The sequence below is a fragment of the Fringilla coelebs genome, assembly GCF_963513975.1.
Source record: "Fringilla coelebs genome assembly, chromosome: 5".
Lineage (NCBI taxonomy): Eukaryota > Metazoa > Chordata > Aves > Passeriformes > Fringillidae > Fringilla > Fringilla coelebs.
Window position 1 is genome coordinate 22,165,463 of NC_140033.1, and position 24,746 is coordinate 22,190,208.

The window sequence follows — 24,746 nt, forward strand, 5'->3', positions numbered from 1 at the left end:
AGATCAGAACCTTCATAGATAGCAAAGTCAAATTCTCATGGTGCAACACAAATCTGAAGTTTGCTTTCTTATACATTGACCTCTGGATTCAATCTGTTCAGTCCTTACTCAACTGTTTGGGATTTCTTATTTTGTGGATAGGTATCTATACATCACACCAGCACTGACCCCTAGAAATAGGTGGAAATACAGGACATTCTCCAGCTTTTCCTATAGAATGGAACAGAAAGAGGGGAAATTGGATTCCCTTTCTGCTATCATCTAGCTTCTCCACATCATCTTTACAGAAAGTTGTCAGCTTGAAGTCTGTCTAATAAAGTCAGCAATATTTAATTATTTGGAAAAAATATTGACATGACATTCAAGGTGCTTTTGCTTACTTAATGCAATTCTCATTAACATTTATTGCTCTAATTGCATATACTCCCTTTGGTTTCAACACCCCAAAGAAATTCTTACCAGTGATTAGTAAGGCAAGAAAACATTTTGCATTATATTTTTGGAAAGTGAGTAGGGTAAGCAGAAGGAGAGGGGATTTCCTTATGAAGCAAGGGTGACTTCAGGAAAACAGAAAACACTGTGAGCCACTTTAGACATAAATATGCATATACCAACAAGGTTTGCATGCTAATCTTTTGGGTGTCTTGGATATGGTAATCTCTGTGCAGGTGGTGGGAGAGGAGGAGGCTGGAATACTTTTTCTAAGGAGGATCAGGACGTGAGTCATAACTCATTTAAGGCCCATCACTTCCTGCCTAGGGTGGGTGTAGGAGGGTATTCCCTAGGCAGAGCCTGAAAGTAAGTTGTATTTAAGGTGACAGCCAGTATCTATTTCAGCAGGGTCTGGGGGAAGGTGAGAGAGAGAATAAGAACACCCATTTCTTTGATCCTCTTACTCACCAGAGATTACCAGTGCAGCTGGGACTTCCACAGTATTCATGGTAGGCGTACAGATAACTGCTTGAGCACTTTAAATAACTCTGGGGGCTTTTCCATCTCTCCATTGATTACCTAGGCACCCTACATTTCTGTCTTAAAAGATACTTTATTTAGATGGTTCAATAGGCTCTGTAAATAGCTCTGAAGCTTTTTGCTTTGCTTAGGTGTAGGAAGAACACTCATAAAAATGAGATAAAGACTTGAGTGAAAAAAAAAAAGTAAAAGTTAAGCTATTTTGTGTGTGGGTATTTGTAATTTTTGTGGCAAAGTTGGGGTGGAAGGCATTTTCATAGTTAGCAACAACTGAAGAGTTTGATCTGTACAGTGTGGAAGACAGCAGTGTGGTGAGTGTGAGAAGTCTGTCTTAATGGTATCCCTGAACTCCAATAACCAGATGTGAAAACCAAGACGTAGTTAGATTAAAAATGTTTACAGTATGGCATATTACAGACTTATTTTTTCATTTCTGTTAAGAAAAAAATAATGTTTTGCATCCGTGTCCTAGATTTATCTGAAGGATGTATTCTTAGTATTTATTGTGACTAAATCTGTTAATAGTAAGAGCTTGTCATTATTATCCTTCCTTCTGTCACAGCATAATGTGCTTTCCTTGTCTTTTCATCCTGTCTAGCAGTGGTGGCCAAACATTGTAGTTTCAGCCAGTAAGAAGGGCAAACCTGGGTTTTGTCAACTGATCTGTTGCATTGCAAATGCCGAGAGAAAGAGAGGCAGAAAATTCAATTGTTTTCAGTGGCCCTTCTGACCTGTGCTGGCATCTTTTTTCTCCTCTATAATCCCCTACTGATTCAGTAATTTGAATCCTAACGTGATTCTAATCACATCTAATTGTGCAGTTTAATATTTATATTTGTTATACTAAAAACAGTGCTGCTCTAGACACCCAGTGGTCTGACTCCTCATCACCCCATGACACTTTTTTTCTGAATGACAAACTCTGTGGTAAATATCCAAGTCTAAGTAGCAGTATTCTTATGGTACAGTCTTGATGTTTTCAAAGGAGGTTTTGGATAAAGGTTTCTTATGTTTTCCTTTTGATTGGTTCCTATGGAGTTTAAGTGTTTTTTCTATCTGTGTCACTCTGTTTAGGAGAATTGTTGCATGTTTATTCAATATATTGTGTCCTGGGAAAGGCTGTGTAAGAGAAATCTCTGATTTACAGATGAGATGAAAATGTTTTGTCTACTCTGGTGTTGCTTGAGCTGCAGGGAATTCTAGGAGGATCTCACAAAACTGCATGGGCAGAAGTGTGACAAGATGTGATTTCATGTAGCTCTAATGTAGCTAAGCTAAGGTGCTGCACCAGAGGAAAAATAAACCAGTGCATGTCCAGAAGATGCTGAACTGAGCACAGGCAATTACAACTCAGAAAGACACTTTGGTTTCCCCGTGGTGAAATCATTAGTTCTTTATACACCAGTGCCATCATTTTCCTGCTGTATATAACCTTATGCCTCTACATTCAGAATTGTGCAGCTTTTTTCACCCTCTCTGAAGGATATAGGGGAGGTCAGTGAGGACTAGAGAGTGGCATTGAGAATCATGGAACTGCAGCCTTTTGCAGAGAGACTGAAGGGGCTAAAACTCTTTGTCTGCAGCTGAGAAGGTTGACAGGGAGGAGTATGGTTGAATTTTACAAAGTTATGAAGGTTGTGGGTAAGGTGAATGTGCACCTTCACTCAATAAATCCCACACCACCACAATCTGGGAGCAGTGCTTCTGTATACAAATTTTGGAGAACTTCCCAAACCTTTTGTCATGGGGAGTGATGAGGGCAGAGGTTAAAAAAGGTATGGACAAGTTGCTGGAGAGCAGGTCCATAATTTGACATTAACAGGATTTTGCCTGGGCATACCTTATAACATGCCACACATATCCTCAGGCTCCACAACTATCGTTAGAGATGTTTGCTTTGGAGAGCAGCCAGGCCTCAGCATTTTGCCCAAATAATCTCTTCTGCTCTCCCTTTCACACCCACAGTTCTGGTCTGTATGGACCAAATTCCGGGGGAGTTTAATGTTGTCATTTTCTTTTTCAAATTTGTTTTTTATTGGGGCTTTTTTCCCCGCTTCAGAATCTGCTGGTAATAATGTCCAAGTATTATAATGATTCCAAGGCTAAGTAAAGAGCCTGTAATACTTACAGACACTCTAGCTAAAGACCATTAGATGTCTTAGTACATGCTGTCTCATTTTTCTCTCCTTGTTGCCTAAACAGACTGCTGTGAATAAATAAATATTTAAAATATCTGTATCTAGGTCAGAGTATCTTCATCACTGAATGCTCACATTGCATAATTAACAGCTTCTGTGAACCAAATAAAGCATCAACTTTTATCTTTGCATCAAGTCAGAGTTAAAAGTAGTAGCAGACTCAGTATGGAGGTAGTTATTTTCTTTGTAAATATGAGGTCTTAGCAGACTTTCTTCAAATGGTGTTATCCCAGTATCTAGTTAAAAGAGTGATATGTGTGCATTATTGAATTCACTTTATTTGTTTACATAGTACTTGCCATGATTTTTTCAAGACAAGAAACCGATCTCAACTCTTGAAATTTAGATTATCAGAACACCAACAGTCCCATAAAATACATTATTTATTTGGGCAATAGATGCAGAGCAATTATATGACTGTGTTGTGGAAAGCACCATGCCTATAAATTAGTGAAAATCCTGGTTGGGAATCTCTAGTTTCTTTTCAGCTCTCATTAACAAGAGTGATGCTGGGGTTCTGTTCAAATCCAAATAGACCAACAAAAAACACATTCTTAACTGTGCAAGGACATTTGCGTTACTTTTCCAAGTGTCCTGTTCACAAAATATCAGTTCAACTCCGTAGATCAAAATATGCAATAAAATATTGAAGACTACATTTTCATTTGGTCTAGAATAAATTCTGAACTGTTAATTTACTTTTTAGTTTTCTTCAGTAATGGTAATATTAAGTAGAAGATGCTTGTCACATGACATTTGGGACATACAATAAAGGCCAAGGTTGTTTGGCAAGGTTAATCAAGTTCACTGTTAATAAAAGGTTTTCCACTACTTTCAGTTTCTCTGAAAGGTTAATAGCAGTCAGGTAGGAAAGATGATTGAAAGGGAAGCAGTCATTGACTGAAGTTGCATGATACAGCTTCACATCACAGTATTAAAGAAACTCTTTCTTGAGGGAGATTTCCTCATTAATACATGATGTGTATTTATTTCTTCAAATGTCTTACCATTTACAGAACTGGCCATGTACAGCGAAAGTTTGAGCTATGTACATGTGCTGAATGGAGTGGATTTACGTTAGCTCTCCCCATTGTGTGCATTGTGACTAGCTGGAATATTGTAGGTACTTCCTTTCCTGTTCATTTTTAAGTCTTTTTGTAGGTTTTGCTTGGGATTTTGGTATTGGAAGTCCCTGAATAAAATTAATTATGAGAGATATTTTAACCAGTGCTGAAAACTCAAAACTGCACATACTTTATTTTCCAAACTTGAATGTAAAGAAATGCTATAATAAATTCTCAGCTTTGATTGTTTTGGAAGTTGTCTAAGGGTCCATCCACTGATTGATTAAAAAAAAGTCTGTATTTTAAAAATTTTTCGTTTTCAGTGTTGTTTTTGGCAAGTTTGACTTCTTTTTAAAATTAATTAATATAATAATGACTCTAGATTTTAGGTTGGTTTTAATATTTTTATGATAACCATATTTTATGTATCAGTATATAGTAAGTTTAATGAGTACAAGCAATTCGTGTAAGTTTAATGAGTACAAGCAATTCGTGATATCTTACAAATCAATATTGGAAACAAAATAATCTCTGAGATTGTACATGATTTTTTAGAGCTTTTTAGGTAATACAAAGATTGTAAAAAAAAATTTCTGTCATCCTGTACACATTGTACATATGTACACATTGAAGGTACTCAGGCACAGTGTTGAAAACATTGATTTGATTGGATTTTTTTTCATTCAGCTGAAGCCAGTGTAGAGTATTTGACTGTTGACTGACCTTGCTCTTTACCTTCATTATTATTTGTTTTTACCAATATTGACACACTACAGAGTGATATGCTAATTGCTTTTTCTGCTTATCTAAAGAACTTCCATCCTAATTTCAATATTTATATGATTATAAAACTGCTGCTTACAGTCCCCCCAAAAAAACTTCAAAAAAAATTAGCAGTCAGTAAGACTTTTGACTAAAACTAGTCTTAGCAGGTGTTTGAGCTTTTTGTGGGCACTGTGTTGCCAGAAAACTGAGTGATCAGCTTGGCCAGTTGTCTGAGAGGCAATCTTGTGCTCTACTAGAGAAAAATCAATACAAAAAGCCTGAAAGGCCTGGTGGTGCATTGGGAGAAGCTGTTTGAGCACCTAATACGGCTTTTGGACCTGTGCAGCTTTTATAAGTCTACTTACTGCAGACAAATTGAAAGCAAAAATTATTTCAGTGGTAGCTGAGTTTTGTCATAAAATTTTTTGAAAATGTCTACTGCATTTTACAAGAGAAATAATTCCAAAAGTAGGTGCCTTTTCTTTCTCTTTAACTACTCAGATTTTCTTTCTCTTGACACCCTTTCCCTTATGTTTCACTAGATTTTTTGCTGCATATATTCTAAAACAAAATTCTCCGTATATTTGCCAGAACTAGTGATTTTTGAGGGATTTGTGTATGTTGACTGGGAAAAGGACTGAGTTGGGAAGAGTGAGATACAGGAAATGAGGTTTTAAAATTTGTGGTGTGCAGAGTTCTGTGAGAAATCCAGAGGGTTTCACTACCACAGTCTGGGTCATCTGTCAGCATAGTCATTTGCATGATTCATTTTAGGGATTTTACAGCATGCAGAGAATATGAGAGTTTTAAAATATCATTTCATTGATCTCTTTTATGAATCTTAATTAATCCTCTCTGTAATCTATGGACAAGGAAGAGAAAATCAAACTAAAGCCAAATGGCAGAGCCTCCACTGAAATATAAAGGATGACATTTTCTTTACTTTTAGAGCTGTGTCTTTCTTGCTGTGAAACAGGAGGCAGGAGGTTTATCAAAAGGTCCAGCAGTAGCTTAAGAAAGCTCCACACATCCTGCCCTTTAAATCTGGTTTTTACCTCCTGTATGATGTGGAAGGAATTGACTTCCATCACAGTCTTATCCTTCAGAAGTTTGGTCCTGTTGAATTTATGTCCAAAAGTGGTTTCAGTCATGAACTGGGTATGGCTCTTCTGTTTTGGCCTGAATTGAAATTTGTTGATTCTTTCACTTTCCCATATTTAGTTACTAATCTTGGTTCACAAACTTGGGAAACTTTGGGAATCTCTGCAGGCTGTTTATGTTCAGTGCATGGTGGCTCCTTAGCACTGCAGACACCTTTATTCTTTTCCCAGTCTGCTCCTTTCAAGCAACTCTGCCTGTGTAAAGATAAGCACATAAACAAATCCTGCAGGCCTGAGAGGCGCCAGGTCTGTCTGAAGCAAAGCTCCTTTTTTTAGAGTCACAGATGAGAGCAGCAAGGACAGTGATTTGAAAACTGCCAGTCTTTGCATCTGCTACACCCATTACCAGCCTGCTGCTTTCTTGATTGATACCCAAAGTTGAGTGCTAGGACTTCCCTGTCCTCTTCCAGCCTTCATCCTGGATGCCATTAGTTGCTTCCAGAAAACCATTTCTTTCATTACTGTATTATCTCAGCAATTTAGATCCAAGTCCTTTGGTCCATTTGGTTTATGTTGAAAGTTTTTATCTTGGCTGACTGTCAGTAGTCAGGGATGGACCCTGCAGGTTACCTCACAGGGGCATCTGCAAACAGCCTTTCAGCTCAGCAGGCTCAGACTTGGTTATGTGTGACAAAAGGTAGCTGTAAAGGGAAAACAAGCATTGCTGTCACACAGAATGAAAAAACACTTTGGATTTCATGTTGCAGAAAGAAGATCAAGTACCTAGATATGTATAGCATCCTTTTAGTCATTAAATGTAGAGAAATTTATAATACTATGGGCATATGTATGTAGTTTCATGTTGATGTTACTGTGAATTAGAAAGCTGCAGGGAAGGTAACACAGCAATAATAAAATAGTCACATGGAGGAACTATTGGTTTGAGCATTGTGAAGGCAAAGAACAATAGCTTGCAGCAGTTTTGTATTCATCTATACACAAGCTGATCTTGTTTCTTGGGCATAGGGGATCTGACTTTGTGTGTAGAGTAGTGTAGGTGTGTGCTGGGGGCTTTAGCACAGCACCTCCTGGCAGCATTAGTACCTTTTTTACCTTAAGCTGCACATTAACCAGATTTTTTTTCTAGTGAACATTTTTTTTCTTTTGGACCAAAATACACTGCTACATTACAGCCTTGTAAGTAATTTTAAAAGAGAAAATAATATTTGAATAGGATTCACAAAGTATGCTTAGTCTTTTCCTAACCTGTTAAAATATAGAAACATTCATTTATTCTGATGTATTTATAACAGATGTATTTCTGTTCTGTGCTGTTCAGGCATACAAATTAAGCAACAGTTTGTCAAGTAAGATAGCATGATGTTTCTGAATAGTAATTTTTAACTCTGATAAGTTTACAGTCTTACTTAAATGACCAGATAAACTGAGGAGCATTGACTTAGTGCAGATTCAAGACAGAGGGCAGCACAACCTGAAGATGTGTCTGAATGCAGTTTGATTTAGCCTCTGGTAGTGGCTGTTTGTAGCTTGACTACTGCAGAAGTGATTTTTCAAAGGTTCATATTGTGCTGATTTTCACAGTTGGGATCCTGCTAAATGTCAGATCCTTGCTTCAAAGCAAGATACAGCTTGAACTCTTTGACAAGATGGTCACCACTTTTCCTGTGACAGATAAAGCATTGTATTGTCTGTTGTCTAGCATGGTCTCTTCAGAAGCAAGAGAGTGTTTTGGCTGAAATCCTTAAAGCAGAAATTTGGAGTAGAAAGCTTCAGTCTGTCTTTCAGAATTGGACACTTACATAAGCAACTGAAACCCTCTTAATAAGAATTGTTGGGCAGCTTGCGTTTTGAGGATGCTTCCACTCTGTCTCCAAAGATGGTTGTCCTTTTCAGAGTGAGAAAAAATAAAGGCAACTTCGAGCATTAAGGAATAAAAATATTTTTAAATTAATAGCTTGATGTCTGATAGTGGTAAGTTTATTTTAGAAAGCTGTTTTAATGTAACACCATTGGGGAAAAGAGATGATGAGCTGTCTTTTTCTTCAAAGTAACTTTTTATGCACCCAAGTGTAGTCACTCATAAGTACTGATTTTTCTGATGAAGCTTTAAAAATCACAGTCATCTCTGGAGAAAGAAGACTGGTCTTACTCATGCTTTTGCTCAGTTGGGAATGTTCCAACTGAATTAACTAGCCCTCAAAAGGGGAGTCAATGTCTTTGCCTTGGTTTTACAGTTTTCCATGCCGTATGTGTGGCATTAGGGGAGACATTGGTTTGTTTGGTCAGGACTTCTATTGTGTCTGATTTACTGAAAACCAGTCTCTGGTGTCTGTAGAGTGTTCTGTAGTGAGATCCCCTGCTGCTAAAACACAAACTGGTGATGTGAGGTTTAAGTGACATGGGAAACATCTCTAGTGTTGATGAAATCAGTGAATAGCTGTGGTATGGTACAATTCCTGTTGCAGAAAGCTGCAAAGTTTTTTGTTAAATGAGATTTCTGTACACCCTCTTTTTCAATAATCTCTAACGCTGCAATTGTTAAAAAACATGACTTTAAGAGTGGAAAGCATTATGTATGATGCCCATGTAAATGTGAATTGTTCTTAAAAAAAACAAACAAACAAAACCTTTTTTACAAAGCCTCTATTACAAATCCTTTCAGATCAGTGGTTTCTTTTAACTAAATTTCAATTGCAATACTAAGAAGAATCTGAGTAGCTGTTCTGCACTGTTGCATTTATATTAATTTCTATGCAGTGTCATGCTTTTCTAGTTTTTATTTAACTAGTTTGAAAATTACTCCAATGGTTGTCATAGCTTGATATCCACAGATGTCTTGGGTATGGATCTGATCCTCAAATAAGGAATTAAGGAAAGGGACACTTGATGTTAATGTTGTCACTTCTCTCACTCATGTTATATGTCCTATCAAGTGTCTCCCTATGTAAAAAGTGGACACAACTCACATTTCCAGAATTTTCTCAATCTTACTGCTGTTTTTACTTCATATTCAGTAGATAAATAAATTATGATTGAGTACACATTCATAATTACTCCAGTGCATTGCTTGTAAAGTTGTCTTTTCATGCAGTTTTTTTGAGTTTAGAATAAAAACAGGTAAAAGGATCTTGCATGGAATGAGATATCAAGGTTACTGTTTTTCTGATTATCACTTCATTTTGCATACTGCAAAAATAATAATATCAACAGCTTTACTTCTTACTGGGACAGATGTGAATGACCTACCAGTCGTTATTACCTTGACCTTTTCTGCAAGTAGAGCAACCTTCTTTGCTTTTCACCTCTTCAGCTTCTTTCCATGCTTTACAAAACATCATTACATGCAAACAGCAAACTCATTAGAATTTATAAGTATTTTGGGAAGAAGACTGAAGTTTTAAAATAAGTAAGTAGGGAAATCACATTTTTAAGTACTCAAATACAAAGACATGATGAAAAGCAATGCAGAGTTAAAGAAAAAAATGCTAAGATTTTCAAAATTAGCTTACATATTCATTAACTTGATTAATCACTTTTTTAAATTGAAAAATAGCTAAATATCAGTCTTTAAGTGAAATCTCTTACTTCTTCAAATGAATTAATAACGGAGGCAGTCATTTAAGTTGTGTATTGACACAGGAAGAGGTTTTAGCTATATTCCATTCTCCAACACACTTTTTGCAGAAATCAAAATTCAGTCATTTAAATTACTTTCAAGCAGATATTTTCAAGCAATTGCCTGTCATGTCATATATTATTAAAATAATTTTGACCTTTTCTTAGCCAAAAAAGAACAACAAAATAGTTTTTCTTACTGGAATGGCTTTCATAGTGATAAAACAAAAATAATTCCAAAATTATGTGGTTATAATACAAAGGAAAATAGAAATATTCTCAGTGATAAGTTAAATAAGTCTCTTCTTTTGAGAAATGGAAGAAGACAAACTTGGGAATTTTTTTTTTTAATACCGTAACTGTGTTCTGAAAACTTAAAACATTTTCTTTCATGAAGAACAGTTTTGCTGTTTATTCTCACAGTCAAGTTAGGAGGAGATTTATTGACAGGCTTAGTGGGAGAACCCTTCCAGTCCGGGACATGATCCATCTTCTACTCTCTGGTATAAACTTGAGCCTCTTTTGGGGATGCCAAAAGCTTTGGTTCTCTTTCTTTCTGGTAGCTTGGCTGACTTTCTGCAAGGATTTTGTAAGATGCCAGCTTGCACAGGTGACAGATTCCATGTTCCCTTATCACTTCTGTGCTAGCAGGAAAACATTTTTCATCCCGTTTTTCAATATAGTCAGATTTGCATTAAGCACATTGACCTGTAAGCACTAGATAGTGCATTCTTAATTGTTGTTTTTCTTTTTTTTTTTTGTTTTCATTGGAATCCTAATTTTCATGAATGCTTTGGTTTAAGAAGCATTGGATTTAACTGAGGAGCATTGTAAAGGAGGTGGTGTTACAGATTTGGCGTGATACACTCAGAGTAGCAGTCTTAGTGAGAAAAACACTGAAAAACCTTAGTTGAATATAATAAATAATTTGCCAAACTAACTGTATGTTCATTAGCTGGAGATCTGATTTAATTAAAGGACCAGTTTATGCCAATTTTCATCACTAATCATTTTAAGTTTTCTTTTAGTCAGGAGTGATTCAGGTATCCTTAAACCTTGTCTATATACTAAATGCACTAGGGTTGTTTCAACATGCCACATGTCTGTGTTTAGCTCCAGGGACAGAGAGAGCCCTCTATAGCAACTTGTCCTTGTCTGGCAATTATTAGGATGAGATGTATCACTCTTTTTTCCTCTTGACCAGCTGTGCAGGTCCATGCATTGAGCTGAAGCCCCACTTCACCTCCCCTCCCCTCCACTGCCCTTAGAAAGTAAACAGGTGAAAAATGAGTCGGGCAGTCTCATTCCTTTTGAGACCTAGCTGTTCTGTTGAGGTGAAGAGATGTGTCCTGCCCCTTTGCCTCCCTGATAGAAGTCAGACATTTAGTCCTGACTATTCTGTAGGTATGAGAATATTGGAAGTTCACAAACTGGATATGCCTTGGTGTGAGCAGTTGGGCAATAGTGGGAGAAAGGAGCTTTGTGAGTGAAATAATATCATTCTTAGGAGTCATAGTTTCACAGTTTTATTCCATATATAGGAATAATATCATTAGGAGTAATAGTCTTAACAGTTTTATTCCATATACCTATATATGCCTTTACAGGGACTCATGGCACCAAAGGGTCAATTTCCTGGCGAACATTTTCTAAGCCAATCTGCCATTCCAATTTTCTTATGCATGGAGAAATTATTTTAGCTGCTATTTTTAAAAAGAATTAACACCTCTTCTGTATAGCCTGAGTATTAAAAATGCAAGGGAGCGCTGGTTACCCTTCAGGAAACCTGACTGCTCTGACTATATGGTGGCCATTAAATTTCTTTTATCTTGGTGAGCCCCAAAGCTACCTATTGCTTAGTGTTTCACTGATTTTAAGATGAAAATTAATTCCTCTTGTTTTTTAGCTACATGGCTTGCTATAAATTTAAAATACAGCATGTTTCTCACAGTTGGATTTATTTTTGTTCCCTTTCCAAGTTGGATAATGGAGATGAGCAAGCAGCCCAGATAAGACGTGAACTAGATGGACGACTGCAACTGGCAGAACAAATGGCAAGGGTAGGTGATTGCCTTCCTGTACCAACAACATATCTCCATATGAGATGGAGTGGGATGATCCATAAAGTGTGTTTCCCGTTTCTTATTCTAAAATTAAGCAGAAGATTGTTTGAAAACAGTCTGGCAGATACATTTCTTTCTGCTCTGAAGAATGTCTGACAACTGGGCAAGGGAGAAAGCAAAAACTGGTTTTGGAAAGACATATCCTGTGTGATCCAACATTTCCTTCAACAGCAAGTCCGACTTTCCTCATTTTTTTACATTGGATGGGAGAAGCATCTTAGCAAGAGGAAAGATCTTTTAAGAACACAATAACAGTCTGGTTTTTTTGTCTTCTGTGGGGGTATATTATTATCTGAATGGTCCTCACAGGATATAATACAGTTTGAAAAACACTACTGAGAGTTTGGGGTTTTTTGCTAGACAACCCTGAGCCTTGGCGTGTGTTTTTAGTCTCTAACTGTAAATTACTTGTTTTTATTTTTAGGGTTTTTTTAATATGTCATTTCCTGGCTCTGTCATGGTGTGATGAGCCAGTCCACACAACTTGCTGCAGGACTTTTGGTCACAGTTGACTTGCTCAGTCTTTGTTATTGAAACAAAATCAACTGTAAAGGTTATAATATAAAAAATTTTATGATGGGCCTTATAACACGTAACAATAAAAATTGTCCAGTTTAGGAGCAAGGTGTTGTCTTTGCAAACAATATATTGGGATTGGTGTTTGTTTCTCATTTATATGTAAAACATATATTTTAGAATAATTTGCATTTTTTGTTTAATGTGGATTGGCACTCTCCTAAGCATTCAGTATTCAATATTTGGAGAAACTGTACTTAAAAGTGTCTCTGTATGAGTTCATATATGCACTACATGTGTACGTATGTTTTTTCTTTGTGTTTTTTGTTATAAACACAATATTTAAATACTGTTTTCTAATTTCTACAGTGGAAACAACCTTATTGTTAAGTTATCTCTAATGTTTGAGAGAGATTGCTATTTAAAATTAACCAGTGCATTGTAAGTAAACATTACTTTCAAAATGAATGACCCATTATTAAAAATAAAGATAAACAATGATAGGAATTTCTTGTCATGGTTGTAGTTTGTTAGCTTTATATTAGAAGCATGAATGTCATTGACTTATTATTGGTAGCATGGGAAATAGATGAAGTAAAAAAACTGCTAGTGGCTAGATCCTTTTATAATTGTCAGTTTCTAAAATATTGAAGGTAACAGTAAAGACATATTATTAATTGCTATGCTTAAAACACCTGTAAGTAGAAATACCTAATGTGTGGTTCTTCAGCTTGGATTTATGGTTAAATGATTCAGGGAGATGTGCAAGGGTCCATTTTTACTTTATTTTTTCTTTCAAAAATTAACTGTACTGTATTTATGGGAGAGGATTTGCCTTTCCATTACTGTTTTGAAGACAAAAATAGAGAGACACTGAAATTGTGACTTATATTCTTATTTATTGTCTCTGAACTGAAAGCAAGTCGGTAAATTAATATGATCTATAATGTGGGAATTTTTTTTTTTCACCCTAACTTTTAAAATTTATTTTTCAAGGAAAGAAAATTCCCAAAATTTGTAACAAGGGAAATGGAGAACATGTACATAGAAGAGTTGCGATCTTCAGTGAATTTGCTGATGGCAAATTTGGAAAGTCTGCCAGTGTCTAAAGGTGGGCCAGAATTCAAACTGCAGAAGTTAAAGCGGTCACAGAATTCTGCATTCTTGGACATAGGAGATGAAAATGAGGTTCAGCTGTCAAAGTCTGATGTGGTTCTCTCCTTCACGTTAGAGGTAATCTCAAATTTCACAAAAAACTTGATGGTTTAAATTGCTAGAATATCTGTCTTGATATTCTTTTTTTATTAGTCCTTTCTTGGTAACTTTGAAATGTTATGTTAAAGAAGTTAATTATGCTCTGTGCCTTTGGTAATTAGGATTTAGAATACAGCTGGATGATGCATTTTCCTCTTGCAGCCGTAGTTGCATTTGGGCCCACACAGTAGTGTGGGAAGTTGAATCTCCCACACAAATGTAACTTTAAATGAATTCCAGTTTATTAAATAGCTAAGTATAATTTTAAATGTTAAAATGAAACACTGTTATTATCAGGAATGCCTTCCTGGAATTTTATAAATGAATAGAGTTTTCTCACTAGAAGTGTTTAGATAAAACACAGTGATTTTTCTTTACTGGTGATCATAGCAGTTTTTTATAAATTTCTGCATTTTCCTCAATAATCTGTCTTGTTTTTTCTAAGATCATGCAGGAAGTCTGGCCTGGAGGGATGCAGTCCTAATCTGTATAGATTTCAATTTACTTCAAGAGGAAGCCACAAATACATTTGGTTATTAAACAATTCTGATGACAGAATAGAATCATAGAATGGTTTGGGTTGGGAGTGACCTTAAACATCATCTAGTTTCAATGCCCCTGCCATGGTCACCTTCCACTAGATGTGATGGATTAAAGCCCCCTTCAGCCTGGCCTCATAACTCAGGTCCAAATCTGCATACCAAGAAATGCTTATCTTGCTTTCAATAATAGTAGAATCAAAACATTACCACAGTGTACATTGTGTATTTGTTGGTCAGAAGGTGCCATGCTTGTGTTATGCACTTGAAGTGCCTCTAGTTTATTTAAGACAGCAGGTAATGTTACACAATAAATATTTCAATAGTTAAATATTTCAAAATTTCAAAATCATTTAAATATATTTTTCTCAAGTGAAATGAGCATCTGGTTTTTTTCATGTAATGAAAAGTCAGATAATTTTTTCCCATGTCATCATTAAAGATACAGAATAAAAAACATCAAATATGGACAATGAAGAAGTTTCAATTCTTTGTATAAAAGAGAAATTGCTTATCCCACTATATGCAATTTTAATATTGCTAACTAATCATGTAAAAGCCCAACAATCAGCTTTCAGAGAGTAGTAAGATCCATCGTTCTATAAGCCAAAAAGTTTTAGTTCATCAAGCATGTAAAACTGGAGTGCAGTCTTTAGTGTTGAAGGATATGAGAAGATGAAGTATTTATAGCTCCTGTGCTGAATCCTGTGTGCCTCCATCACATGTGCCATGTCTGCCTCAAGGGGAATACCAAGCCTGGAATGGTCCATAAATAGCATTTACAAGAGTAGTTCTGAATAATCTAAAAAGTACCATAAAAAATTTGGCAATAATATTTCTGGTCTTTAAGAAAGTGATAGATGTGATAGAGGAAGTGATAGATGTACAAGGAAGAAAAGCCTTCTCTGTCCCTCTAGAGAGAGCTGATATGTACTAAAAATGATGTGGTATTTTGGGCAAAAGCACAGTAAAAATTGGAAACAATCATGAAATGAAAAATGACAGGAGATATAATTTCTGGTAAATTTATAGCAGCTTTGCTTTGTTTATAACCCTTCCACTCTTCCACCAGATATGAAGACTATCAGGTCTGGTGAGCTAAGGTTTTTTTCCTTTTTCTCTATTAGCAGTGAAGAGATTTGCTGCAAGATAACTAATCCACAGTTCATCCCCTGCAAGACAAAGAATTAAAGTATTACTCTACATGAGATAGTTTTTGGTAGGGCAGATTTTCATTTTAGGCATGATAGTAACCACATAAGTTGACTCTCTTGCCAAACAGTGTGTGCATCTTTTGCTCTTGAGAAGCAAATCTCAGAAGGTATGAGGGCAAAAGGAAACAGTTGAATTGATATTAATGAAGACTGAAATAGGAAAGATGTGATCTTTTTCTATGCAAATAGCCAAAAAAGAAATTCTGATTGCATTTCCTAGAGGACAGAGTACTTCCTTCTTTGAAAATGTGAGGTCAAATGGACGCGATTTCACATGTTTTGAATAACACATAAACATACCTGTGTCACATCTTGTGTGGGGACTCAGTTGTAGGGTAACCAGCAGAATCCCTGTTGAGGGCTGCTGAACTAGCCCATGGATGAACAGGAAATCTACATCATGTAGGACAGAGGGAAGAACCCCAAAATTTCTAGATGCAGGGTAAAGTGGGAGGAGTTCTTGCTGTCACTGTGCGTTGTTATTATAAACAGTAGAACTTGCTAGTAATGTTAACAGTGCCCTAGTGGGAGTAGACCTTACTGAGTAAGGTCAGAGACATTCCTGACCCTCATTGCAAGCAACAGCCCCTGTTTTTACAATTTGAATATTTCACTAAATAATCTGTTTGTAGAAATTTAGAAAAAAAAAATTTTAAAAACACATAGTAGTAGAAGAAGACTTATTTATATTCTTCAGCTGTTAGACAGCTTCTAAAGTAGACATTTAGGAAGTTCTTTATCAGCCAATGACCTGATACATCCATTAGTGACAGTTTCCTTTGGAAGTAATGAAATGCAACTTTTTTCCAGTGCGGGAACCCAGAATTATTACCAAAGAAAAGTGTACTGTGCAGTTAAGTTGGAAACTCAGGAAAAGAAGTATCAACATAAAAATGAGTAAACCTGAAGTCTATATTCAGCAAGGACATATATTTGCTATGTGGAAAGACCATATAGGCAGTATTACTTAGAAGGATCTTTAGTGCTGTCTAACTGCTTGAATTCCTGAACAATAGATGGAAAAGAGGGATGACTTGATCATTCTTCCTGGATTGCTGTTATTATTTATGAACCATAATAGGCAGTATTGATTATTTATGGGTAATATAAAAACGGTCTAAATGATCAATGACTGTTGTCTCACTGTGATATTTTAAAGCTAGCAATTTTGCAAGACATGTATCTATTATTAACATTCTGGGAGATTTAAAAAAAAAAGGATTTTATAGCTGGGGGTGAAATCTGGTGTAATTTACTTGAATTGGAACAAAGTAGCACACGTGCGAAGTTTTGTAGCACCATATTTTAGTAGCTGCTTGATGACCTGAGAAGCCTATTGCTTATAATGGCACCAAAACTAGTCATTACTTCTGGCACCTTTAAAACAAATTAAACAAATGTTTGTTTACATGTAAGGATCAGTTGAGGTCAGCTTCTCTTGATAGAGTACATTTTTCCCAGTTTCTTTGCATGGGCCCAGAGGGAACTGGCAAGAAAAGCAGCTTTTCCAAAGAAACCAGGGGAACCTGACTGTGTTCTCAAATCTTCTGAATTAGAAACATCTGAAATGCAAAAATTCCAATAATTTCACACTGTGACAAGATTTATAAAAGGCAGAGAGCATTTTCAGTAGAGCTTATTTGGCTTTTCTGAGCTAGTGTAGAGTAGTCTAGAGGAGGTGAAAATCTACAGGATCTGCCAAGCTGAAAATTTCCCTGGTGAGGAAAACTTGCAGGGCACAGCTGGTAGTGGTGGCTTTTTCTGTTTCTCTTCTCCCTCTTCCCCATATGCATACTGAACCTGCCTGCAAGTATTGCACTGGGAAAAGGAAAGGATGTGCAGAGTGGGGAAAAAATTTACAGGAGCTGAAACCAGTGCTCTGACCTGCCTCTTACTGAGTACACCAAATCCCTTCTGGGGTTCAAGGGTTGCAACCTCCAGAGACATAGCACCATAATTCACCTGTCTAGATTTGATCAATGTACTTACTTGTTTACCATCAGACTTAGTAACCTGTTTGTTCTATAAATATTTGCTCAGATGACTGATTAAAAGATACAGTTTCTCATGTATAAAGATAGAATTATGTTCTAACATGAGTCTCAAATTGTGCTATTGCCATTTAAATTATGATTGGAGTAAGTTTTTGGTCACTGCCCAAGTAGAAACAGAGCAAAAATTTCAATTCCTTTTAGATGTTGTTGAAAGTGGAAAAAGAAGGTAAAGAAGGTAAAATTCTACTCTGTCTTAAGATTTGAGTGAGTGGACTTTGGGATTTTGGGGATTTTTATTATTAATTTTTATATCTTCATGGAGCTTAGTACTGCAGTAATTGTGCTGTGTAATTTTTTCTGAAGGATAAACTATTTGCTCTCTTTTCCTCAGATTGTTATCATGGAAGTACAAGGTTTAAAGTCAGTTGCTCCCAATCGGATTGTCTACTGCACCATGGAAGTGGAAGGGGGCGAAAAGCTTCAGACAGACCAGGCAGAAGCTTCCAGGCCACAGTAAGCCACTCTGCTGTTGCTGCATCAGTATCTCTTTTCTGTCATGGGAGAACTTGTCTGGTTTTCTTTACATTTTTTTCAATTAGCTTAGAGCTAGGTTATGTGTTTTTTCACCTGAGTAGTCATCTCAAATTCTTTCTGAGAAGTTAAAATACAGATAATACGTTTTTAGGGTGAAGTAAGTTCAAAGTGTGGATGCTGTCCAAATGAAAGCCATTGAATGTACACATGAGGAAAAGAACTAGAGACTGCATCCTCCAAAAATACAAACCTCTTGATAGATGTTAGCCTGAGGTGATTTTATGTATTCTAGGTTAATGTGCAGGTGGCCTTGTGGAGTGTAACTTGTACAATTGGAGGGAAATCAATACTCAGTAATCAATCTTGACAAAGCTTGCTCACCTGCTGAGCCTATTTCATTTTAAATTATAGGATCCAGTTCTTTCAATTAATTTTTGATGGAGCCAGTCAGCAAACTGACTTGGAGGGGGATAACATCATGCCATCTGTGGTTGAACCAGTTAGTGTAGCAGAGAGTAAGAAATTAAATTGGTTGATTTGTTTGACCTACACACTGTCTTCAGGCACTTTTCGCTCTGTTAAAATGTCATTTGGAATCTTTTGTAGATAACTTTCCAGACAGTATGTTGGGGTTTTACTGGCACCATGGTGTGCCGTGTGAAAGACAATTTAAAAATTGCAGTTGTTACAATACCTGATAAAACATCTTCTCTGGAATTGGGATGGTAGTTTCTGTTTCATTGGGACCACAAAGACAGATTTTTTTTTGACCAAATTAGAAGCTCAATTTTATCTGTCTCTTCTACAGTTGGGTATAGAAGGACATCTAATTTGGTGGACTTTATTCTAGCTGTGGCAACGTTCCTAGGCAAATAAGCCAGCAGCATATTCAAACAGCTTTGCAGAGCACTAAGTATGTGGGACAAGATGTAAAATTCATTTGTCACAGTCCCTGGCTGTGTTCCTTCTCCAGGGTATTGGAATGCTTATTCTTATCATTTCCATGTACTACGAGGGCTTCTAAAAGGAGCGATTATGAAAAAGACGCACAGATGTACAGGTTGAATCAAGGTCATAAATGGGCATTCAACGTCACCTGATTATTTTTTGACCTTTTGGTTCCCTAGTGGTTGAGCATCCCATGAGACCCACTAGGGTTTTTGATGGAGGGCACATCTCCAAACTCTCTTGCAGTTGCTCTCATATGGGTCCCTGCAGCATGTGCCTACAGCCTGTGCCTGCTGACACAGCCAAGGTTCTTGTTTCTTCTCAGGGTGTATTGCTCTTTTTCCTCACCCTTGAACTTGTTCAGGTCTGTTTTAAGCGCTTGGTTAACCTCTCATGTCATTGGTATGAGTCTTTAAATCACCTATGATACACAAGTTTTTGTATTTTTGACATGTGTATCTTCCTTTCAGTAAACAGTCTGAGGATGTTGAGGGTTTTGTTTTCTCTAGCTATTTCCAGATCTGATGAACAGAACATGATAGGGATGGCTCACAATCAGTTCATGCCTTACTTATTTTATAATGCAGGTTTAGGTAAAGGTTGTAAAATCAATCAGAAGTATATAGATACGTCAAGTAAAAATTACCAAGAGATTAATTGATTTTCCTACTTGTAAAAGTGGAAGCTTTGTAAAAAGGAAGTTCCAGAAAAGATGGAGTCAATACAAGAACAACTGAAGTGTTTCTAGGAAAAGGTGTAATGTTAGGACCTGCTCCAAGCTTGTAAACTGATTCAATGAACTTCAGGCTCAAAAGGTATGAGTTGATTGAATATGGGAGAAAGACAGATTATGGGCTACTCCATTTAAGTGATATCATACAAACCAAAGTTATATGGATTTGTTTGCAAAAAATTATGCATTTTTGGAAGGGGAATTTTTGAGAAATGCCCTGAACTGTAGTCTGGAAGCACAGAAATGGGAGTTAGTGGTGCTGTTGACCTGCTAACCTGTAAAACTGTGTACCTTAAATGGGCAAGGATTATAGAGCTCTGAAAAATATCTAGTTCTTGTGCTGCTCTGAGTTGTGCTCTTTTCCATTTCTGGCAAGAGTGATTAGGAGACATTGGCATGTTGTATGATTATGAGTATTTAGAGACTTAGCTTTTGAGCACAGATAGAGACCTCGTTTGAGGCAGTGGGGGAGGATATTAAATTAGACAAGCATGAAATTAGCAAATTACGAGCAACCAGTAAGAAGATGGAGGAAGCTGCCTATGGAAAGGGATATGCTTTCTTCCATAGTTTAGTTTTTCTGTTAAAGCCAAAGCAGGTTTTTTTGGCAATAGCAATATTGCTTTTATCGATTGGTGGTGGAGGCAACCAAGAGGGCTTAGCAGAGTTTAATCAGAAATTACACTGGTGGAAGAGCACTGGTGAGCAAGCACAGCCAGACCTTCTCTTTCCTGATACAGAAAAAACAGCTGTCAGGTGCCTGAGGCTACTGCCTGCCTGCTTTGCCTGCTGCTGGAGCTGGCTTTTACTGGTATAATTTTCGGTACTGTTTTTCTGATATGAAGGAAAAGTATCAGTGAGGCTGGAGGAGATTGTAACTTCAGATTTTAAGTAGGATGTGCAGCTAGAAAAGGGTACCAAAGCTCTCATACTAAGCATAGAATGAGACAGTGATTAAAAGTGAAAGATTACCACCAGCCTGCTGTGGGGACTGCTGGCAGGAGACATTTTTCTGTAGTCAGTTTGTCATTTTGGACTGGTAGCTACATTTATGAAGAAAAACAAACATAAACAGTGTAAGAATTATTTATGCCTATTTTTTCATCTTTGAAACATCACTGTATGCAGTGCAATGCTACTACTCAGATAGTTCAAAAGCTTTTACAGTGAAAAGGAGAAAGTAAGATACTCAGATGAATGTTTCAAAATGCCACTGCAAGCCAGTGTGATCTTTGAGGAGAGATGAATGGAAACATGAGTCAAGTGCAGACTTAATTCACAATTTATCCACTATTCCAAATGCTGAATATGTTCTCATATTTATATGCGTGTAATACTTTTCTAATACTTATATACATATATTTTTATACATATGTATAAGTATTCCTCTAAATCCCTGAGTGCCATCTTAAGAATAATACCAAAACTAGAAATGATATTCATTCTTAGAGGTAAGATGCCTAATTAAAGTCCCTGGAAGGGGCTTTCAGTTTTCATCAGTAAATATTTTCTGATTTTTTAATGCATTTAACTCCTGCTTTGTCTCTCTCTTTGAATAATAACTTTGTAAGTTTATGTTTAAGTGCTTAATTTACTTCTTAAGCAACCCAAATGAAGTACTGCTTATATGTATCTTACTGAGTAACTAATGGTCATTCTAAAATGCAAATGCTATAGAGTGGCATAGTTTTACTGAGCTTATGTCTTGGACAGCTTTACAAACAGATCAGTTACACGCTTTCACATGCAAACCCAATAAAATTTTTATAACTCCCTGTGAACTATTTCCTCATTCCTTCCAACTGTTTCCTGCCTTTTTGCCCTGCTGAAAATCCCTCCAACATAGCCTGTGACCTTTTCTACCAGAGATCAGTAAGCAGAGCCCTGAGAGGGCCCTTTCAGTTGTGTGAAGCTTTGCATAACTTTGTTGCTGTGATGCCACAGGGGGTCATCTGCAGAAATCCAGTGCTAATTTCATTTTTCAAACACTATTGAAGTCATCTTGTTTTTAGTCTTGTGGAGTCTGGTATCCACATTTCTTTCTTATTCTTGATTTTTATTCATTCTGAATAGTAAATAATGTGATTTATTGAAGGTGTCGTGTTTTAGGTATGTTAAATCATGCCTAAAAATAAAAAAATAGGAACATACTATCATTTAGTACTACACATGACTTCTTCTTGTCACATACTTATGCAATCAGAAAAGATCATATCTTGATGATGAGAAAATTTTAGTAGAGACAGGATATTTATTCTTCATGTGAACAAGACAAATAAGATGATCATATTTTACTGCCAGTGATTGTAGACTCTTATTAAAAGGGCTATTATATGTTGGAAGTATGTGAAGAATGCATGGTTAAATCTGACTAGAGGAGGCAGGGAACTTCAGTCAGCACTGCACAAATAAAGTAAATGCTGCTCACATTATTTTTATGCCTTATTTTACCATCATTAATTCCATAAAGTATTTGAAGTAAGAGAACTCGTGCATACATTAGCTAAAGATTGCATAGAAAACCTTCCATAGAGCAGTTTAAAAAATGGAGAAAAAGGCCTAATTTATAAAATTTCAGACTTTCCTAAATGAGTTGTTCCCTCATTAAAAAATAGTACTTTTTTTAATATGATGTTTTGAGAACATGGCCCAAGACGACATTTCTGAAGGGAAGAAGGATAAATAACATTTATAATGTTGGACAGTCATGTTCCAAGCATCAGGAAGTTTTCTTTCTTCATCTTCATTGAAGTCCCCGCATCTTTATAGTTTTTTATTTTTGATTAAGGGAAACAAGGGAGCATTAACACTTCAAGCTGTCACCTAGCTTGTGGTTGACCACACAGATATCCAGTGTGTAAGGAAAGAGAAAGCACACCTACTCCTCTTATCCCACATGCTACTGCTCTCTGTCTGGTACATGTGCATAAATGAAGTTTCTTTCATTCAGTAATACTTTAATTGTACCGTTAGTTTTCTGCAGTCATTCCTCATATTAATGTGTAGGAATTCTCTTTCTTGCTTTTGCATGAGAGAAAAGGTAGAATGAAGAAGTTTTACTTGCTTGGATTTTAAATAGAAAATGAGAGAATATACATAGGAAGAAAGGTGGGACAGTGATACGAGTTATGGCTGATCAGAGAGGCAGTAATCAAACTTTTCTGTTGCTGGCAAGCTGACTAACTCTCCTTTCAGTGTTTACAGGGTTTTCTGTTCCTTGTTTGGGTGCCTTTTTTATTGAAATTTTTTATATATATTTTCATAGTACCTGATATAACTGTGCTTTGCTTTCGGTTCATATGCTTCCTATTGTATCTTCTGAGGATGAATTTTCTTTAGGACTTAGCTTCTTGATCAGGGTTTTTTACTTTCACCCGTTCTTTTGACTGGTTATTGCCTCTGAAAGATTTCTACTTGCAGCTAGGCGCTGCAAAATCTGCTGCACAGATCAGCTACAAAGTAGTCCATCCTAATTTTGGCATGCAGAGTTATTTTCTTCAAGTTGTAAAGCAACATTTTAAGCAACATTTACAAAATGAGGTTATATGTTAGAGAACATCTGTGTATTTTTAGTAATATCATTTCACAGGCTTGAGAGACATAATTATGCTGATGTAGACAATGCTGAAAACTTGGTGAAGATGAGCATGGTCCTTTAATAGTATTTTGGAATTGTAAGGGGACTAGTGGGGATCATGACTGGAAACAAAGTCTGTCTGCTTTCATAAACTAGGCTTGACTGAGTTGGATTGTTGTAAGGATTGTTATAATTTTCTCTAAAATTCACCTTTATATCTCTAAAGTAAAAATTCCATTATTGTGTTCATCTTGTCATATATCAGTATGTGTTTCTTTTTGGAGCAAGTCACAAAATACAGTGAAGAAACAATCTTTCAAAAAATTGAGTGCATTGATGGAATACTGTATATGTTTGTTATCCAGCTGTTAAGAGGGAAGAAAATAAATTAACAATAGGAAATTATCCAATTGTGTTTCATTGGTTCTGCAAAGGAAATGATGGAGAAGAAAAAGAATAAACATTTATCCCAATGTGTCTTCTGGATTAATGATGGAAAAGTTTCACAAAAAAGAGTTTCACCAAGTTTCACTTGGTGCCTTGGTTTTATGATCTGTCATTGATTACTGTTTTACATTGTAGAAGAAATTTTTCATCTCTCTTATTGCGGAGAAATATGAATTATATGCAGACACAATATTAAAAGACATTTGAAACTCCAGCGGATAATGACCTGAGTAACCTAATTTAACTGTTCTTGCTCTGCACAGGGTTTGAACTAGGTGACCTCCAGAGGTTCCTTTCAGCCTAAATTTTATGGTGATTCTATGATTAATTCCCAAAATAGTCTAAGTCTGTTCTATCTAAGGGACTTGTGAAAGCCACTACTGTTAGAAGGGAATATTCTGTTTTCAGATAATGAAGCATAGCATGGAAAAAATTGGGATGAAAGGAGGTAATTAAGGTTAGTTGTATTCCCTGCTCTATTTGGATAGTTAACATTAAACATAATCCTTATGTCACCAAGGCATATATTAGGGTATATAGTATATATATCCTATATAATACATATAGCATATTGAGAGAGTATTAACCCTCCTCATCCAGAGGCACCACTGGAAAGAATAGCTATGTATCTGTCTTCTTTTAAAATGTGCTATTATGTTACATGTCTCTTGCAAGACTGATACCAGTTTTATTTCAGAGTGCATTTTGGAAATCTTTGGGTTAGAAGATGCATGTCCCACCCATGCCTTTCACTATAACAATCAGAGCTTGGAGTAAGATTGTTTACACACTGCTTAATGCACAAGTTGTATCTGTTTCCATTCTCATTCCCACCTGATCCACAACAAATGCAACTGATATTTTGCAGACAGGTACAAGCTTTCTATGACATCATACTGAAGCATATGCTGATGTGTGATCCAACTTAAAACTGGGAGGCCTTTGGCTATGAATAGCATGGTGAAGCCAAAGTTAATTAAATATTGCTTGTAAGCAAAATGGTTTTGATGAGGATAAGCCTTATTCTAATATTCTACCTGGTCTCTGGCTGGGTCAAGCTGAAGCAAGGGCAGCCTGGAAAGTATCTTCTTGAGGGATGTGTCTGTCAAAGGAAAAGGTGGGGGAGAAGGAT

At 36.4% G+C, this 24,746-nt stretch overlaps 1 protein-coding gene across 2 annotated transcripts in view; it reads left to right on the plus strand.

Moving 5' to 3' along the window:
- Positions 1 to 24,746, plus strand: part of CADPS2 (calcium dependent secretion activator 2) — a 284,462-nt gene that overhangs the window by 103,348 nt on the left and 156,368 nt on the right. For both annotated transcript variants that reach the window (XM_084205822.1, XM_084205823.1), the window contains exons 4-6: positions 11,715 to 11,795; positions 13,371 to 13,607; positions 17,767 to 17,888. In XM_084205822.1, coding sequence (XP_084061948.1) covers positions 11,715 to 11,795; positions 13,371 to 13,607; positions 17,767 to 17,888 — 440 coding nt within the window. The remainder of the gene's footprint in view (positions 1 to 11,714; positions 11,796 to 13,370; positions 13,608 to 17,766; positions 17,889 to 24,746) is intronic.